The sequence below is a fragment of the Montipora capricornis genome, chromosome 7 (genome assembly GCF_036669925.1).
Source record: "Montipora capricornis isolate CH-2021 chromosome 7, ASM3666992v2, whole genome shotgun sequence".
NCBI lineage: Eukaryota > Metazoa > Cnidaria > Anthozoa > Scleractinia > Acroporidae > Montipora > Montipora capricornis.
The window spans coordinates 14157560-14162559 of NC_090889.1; the positions used below are offsets into that span (position 1 = coordinate 14157560).

The 5000-nt window shown below is 43.0% G+C and overlaps 1 protein-coding gene across 1 annotated transcript in view; it reads left to right on the plus strand.

Moving 5' to 3' along the window:
* LOC138058234 (protocadherin Fat 4-like) overlaps positions 1–5000 on the plus strand; it is a 78261-nt gene that overhangs the window by 68033 nt on the left and 5228 nt on the right. The window contains exons 20-22 of the mRNA XM_068904131.1: positions 818–1732; positions 2492–3574; positions 3889–4515. Coding sequence (XP_068760232.1) covers positions 818–1732; positions 2492–3574; positions 3889–4515 — 2625 coding nt within the window. The remainder of the gene's footprint in view (positions 1–817; positions 1733–2491; positions 3575–3888; positions 4516–5000) is intronic.

Sequence of the window (5000 nt, forward strand, 5' to 3'; positions counted from 1 at the left end):
TCGACTCCGGATCGAGTGGTCCGGGTTCGGGTCCTGGCCGGGGACATTGTGTTGTGTTCTTGGGCAAGACACTTTACCCTCACGGTGCCTCTTTCCACCGGCGAAATGCTAGGGGTAACCCTGCGATGGACTAGCATCCCATCCAGGGGGGAGTAGAAATACTCCTAGTCACTTCATGATACGGAAACCGGAGATAAGCGCCGGCCTGATAAGCCTTCCTAGGTTTGTAACAGAGACCTTTAAAGACATTCGAAAGCTTACGTCTCAAGCTTTGGCCCTCTATTATCGAGTTTTATGCACGCGACATTTTTGAGACGCCGGCGGCAACCGGAAGAGAACATTCCGCATGCCATGGCCAGGACATTAGTGTCCCCCATATTTTTAAGGTAATCGTCACCAACAATCAACAGATACTTTTCAATATAAATATGTTTGTGTGAAGGCAAATTAAAAGGGAAAATAGCTCACTTCCAGTTGCCTGCCGCGACTCAAAAACGTCGTGTGTTTAAGCTCTCTAATATTGATGAAAAGAAAGCCCTCACTTCACTGCTTCAGTTTTTTTTTTTTGGAAATTATTGCTCTTCACATTTTCTTCTCTATTATTTACCTTGTGAATGCTTCCCTCTTGTCGATTATGAATTTGAAATACACTGCTCCTTTTTCCGCCATGAAACAGTTCGTCAAACCCCTGGCAAATTAATACACAAGGCGTATGAGTATGGAGTTGATGCTTAATTTTCGTAGGAATTCTTGAGAAGATGGTTTATTAATAATTAAATGGGTTTTTTTTAAATAATAATACTATTATTTTCAACAGGCCAGTTGGTTGCCAATGTTGTTGCCACAGACAAAGACAAAGGTGTCAACGCCCTGATCAGCTACAAAATAACATCTGGTGATATCAGTCAATTTACAATTGACTCCAATACGGGATCTTTGACAACATCTGCGAGCTTAGACCGTGAACATTCGGCGTCTTACCTCCTCGTTGTGACCGCTGAGGATCACGGGACCCCATCTCTCTCCTCGACCGTTGTTGTCACGGTAACGGTACTAGATGAAAACGACAACGCGCCGCGATTCTCGTCGCCCTTCTATAAAGCGTCTGTTTTGGAAAACACTGCTATAATGACAAACGTATTGCACATTTCCGCCACAGACCCAGATGCCGCTGAAAATGGTCGGGTAACTTTCTCCATTCTTTCCGGGAACACAAACAATGCTTTTGTGATTAACAACGGCTCTGGCATTATCGCCGTAAACAAAAATTTGGACAGAGAAGCATTTGATGCATATAGCTTATACGTCAGAGCCACAGACAACGCAGTGTCCAATCAAAGAGAAGCTTCTGTTCGTGTTAATTTCACTGTCTTAGATGAAAATGACAACAGTCCTAAATTCGTTAACGTGGCGAACTTTAGCGTCGTGGAGAATGCAAAACCAGGTACCATTGTTGGGTCTGTTTCTGCAACTGACGAAGATTTCGGCAAAAATGGCGAGGTGCGATTTTCCCTCTTAAAAGGGGATGATAACAATGCCTTCCATATAGACCCGATATCCGGTCAAATAACAGTAAATGGAAGTATTGACCGAGAAACTAAAGCAAGTTACAAACTGACAATAATGGCAGAAGATAAGGGAAACCCGGCGATGAATACTAAACAGGAATTCTATGTGATTGTCCAAGACGAAAATGATAACCCTCCAAAATTCGACGCGAAAGTCTTCCGTGGTAAGTACATAAAACTTTACGTGGCTATTTATGATAAAGAATATTTGTAAGAAATGCACGTATTTGATTTTATGAGCGAAAGATCATGGCATTTAAGGAAGAAACTTGCTATCGAAGCCTGAGGAACAGGAATGGCACAGTGGTGAGAGCAGACGCCTTCCACCAAAGTGGCCTTACGGGTTCAACTCTCAAACTTGGCGTCATACGTGGGTTGAGCTTGTTGGTGTACTTCTCCTCCCTCGAGAAGTTTTTTTCCGGGTACTCCAGTTGTCCCCTCTCCTCAAAAACCAACCTACGACTTGATATGAGTTCATTGTTATTAATATTGATTCAAAAAAGCATTTCACCCTCTCTATGTTAGGAGCGGTCTTTTGCATGTTCATTGCCGTGACTTTAACATCTTCAGTTCCCACGGCCTGCTCCCATGTAGCTCAGTCGGTAGAGCAGCGGTGATCGAACCCGAACTTTGTGGGTTCAATTCCCACCGTGGTCAGAGTTTTTCTCTGTCCTTGTGAGGGCCCATTCCATTAGTAGGGCTAACGCTCACGTGGTTCAAATGGGGTAGATACTTAGCACTTCAGATCACACTTTAATCAGTTAAGTCTATTTATAGATTTCGCTCTACCTAACGTCAGGAGATTTTACTGGTAAATACATGGAGTCAGGTTTAGGGGCGATGGGGTTAAAGAGACAGTAATATGATGTCGGTTATTTGAGTGCGCTAAAGATGTTTTCTGTCGTCTTTTGTTCCATCCTTAGGAAGCATCAAAGAGAATTTGGATCCCAGGCCAGTGTTACAAGTAAAAGCAAACGACAATGACATAGGAAGCAATGCAGTAATAACGTATAGTATCACCGGGGGAAATTCCAAATCTTACTTCATTATCAATCCTGTAACTGGCTGGATCAACACCACTACCTCAATAGACTTTGAGCTGACACCGAGGTTTGACTTAACCGTCTCCGCATCAGATTCGAAATTTACGACCACTGCGAGTGTGGCTATTCATGTAATTAATGAAAATGATAACAATCCGGTATTTAATCAGTCTACATTCTCCGCCAGCGTACCGGAAAATTCTCCTGTTTTGACTTCTGTTACAACAATCTTCGCTTCAGATCTGGATCCTTTTGGTCAGCTGACTTTCTCCATTGAATCCGTATTGCCAGGCAACCAAATGGACGCATTTAGTGTCGATTTTACCTCTGGTGTAATCACCACAGCCGATGTCCTGGATCGAGAATCGATTGACAGATACGTCCTTCAAGTGAAGGTCACCGATGGCGGTGAGCCCGCATTATCAGACGTTGCCACAGTAACAGTTGACGTCACAGACACGAATGATAATCCTCCGAAGTTTAACGTCTCTACTCTACAAGCCACGATCCCAGAAGACATAGGTGTCTCTTCCCGTGTAACAGCAATCCGTGCAACCGATGCAGATTTTGGCAAGAACGCGATAATATCATACAGTATCAACTTCGGCAATGATATGTCTGCTTTTGTTATCTCACACGACACAGGTTTGATAACCACTAACAAGAAGCTCGACCGGGAAAATACCTCAAATTATGTACTGATCTGCATGGCCACAGATCATGGACATCCACAGCTTAGCTCGATGCCGGTTTTAATTCACATAACTGTATCAGATGTGAATGACAACGCACCTTCGTTTTCGCAGTCTTCTTATGCTGTTAATGTTCCAGAAGATGTTTCAACCGGGAGTGCTGTGGAGGAAGTGCTTGCTGTTGATCCTGATACCGGCCTCAGTGGAATGGTAGTTTATCGTATTTTCGCCGGAAATGATGAAAGCACTTTTGTGATCGGCAACCAAACCGGTTAGCATCCATTGTAAACTATTCAGTAACACTAACATATTGATGAATGCAGGTTATCGTATTTCCGCCGGAAGTGATGATAACACACTGAACAGGTTACATTGTAAACTATTCATAAGGCACAGTTTGTAATAAGGTACAGAGGAATATAGATGCTTGCTTGTTGTAAATTTACGTATTTACAACAGGAGGGGATCGATGCGAATTTCTAGGGGATGAATTGAAGAGAGAAAAGCTAGTTGTCTAGAATGAGATTGCAACGGGAAGTGTATTCGAATTTGCAGACTGCTTAGTTCATTTTTTATCTTCTCTAGGTGTGATATCATTGTCCAAGCCATTGGACCGCGAAACACGTGATTCGTATACCTTGACCGTTGTAGCAAGCGACTTGGGAAGCCCACCAGTGACGTCATCCGTACAAGTAGCGATCAAAGTGCTCGATGTAAATGACAACAGACCGCAATTTAATGGGACTTCTCTCAAGGGTGGTATCTTAGAGAACTCACCAATCGGAGCTTTGGTCATGCGCGTTATGGCAACGGATGCTGACATAGGAACCAACGCTCAACTTGTGTTCAACTTGACGACCAATGCATATTCGGATGTATTCTCGTTAAATCCTTTCACTGGTGAAATAAAAGCACAAAAGACATTAGATCGTGAAAAACAGGATCGCTACTCATTGAAAATATGCGTTAGTGACCAAGGGTATCCACAGCTGACGTCATCGGGTGACGTCACCATTAATGTCATTGACGTAGATGATAACTGCCCAGAGTTTGTTCCCGCAGAGTATAATGTTACCGTTCGTGAGAACTTAGAATTTAATCAGAGCATAGTTCAAGTTACTGCTACAGACGCTGATCTGAAAAACAATGAGATTATGCTTTATGCCATAAGGTCTGGTAACACTGAAGGAGCTTTTACTATTGACAGGCAGGGTATGTTGGCTTTGTTTTTGCTTGCAATTAAACCCTGGGATGTATTCGTCTTAGGACACTTTCCATTTGACAGAACTGACCGGCCAGACTCGGCATTTGGAAGGACTAACTAACTCTAGAATGCCTTCAAAGTAACACAATTCGAGGATGATATATGCTCGTCCAAAAGAATGCGAGGGATTATCATACAATTGTTCCTTAAATTGTTGCATTTTCTTTGCAAACTGACGGGTCTGGCCGGACAGTTCTGACAAAAGAAAAGCCTCTTAGAGTAATAAATACGGATCTTGAAAATCTCCCCTCATTTAAGGGCTTAGTTTATCGAACTTCTAGATGCATAGAATCCCGCTTCAAGGTAAAACTTGAGATTGCAGAGTCGGAGATGCCCGTACCGGCCTTGAGATATGTGATTTTCAGCAAGGCAAACAACAAACGGAAGTATCCTTTCTGCGACGTTCGCACTTTAAGGTGATTCCCTAGTAATA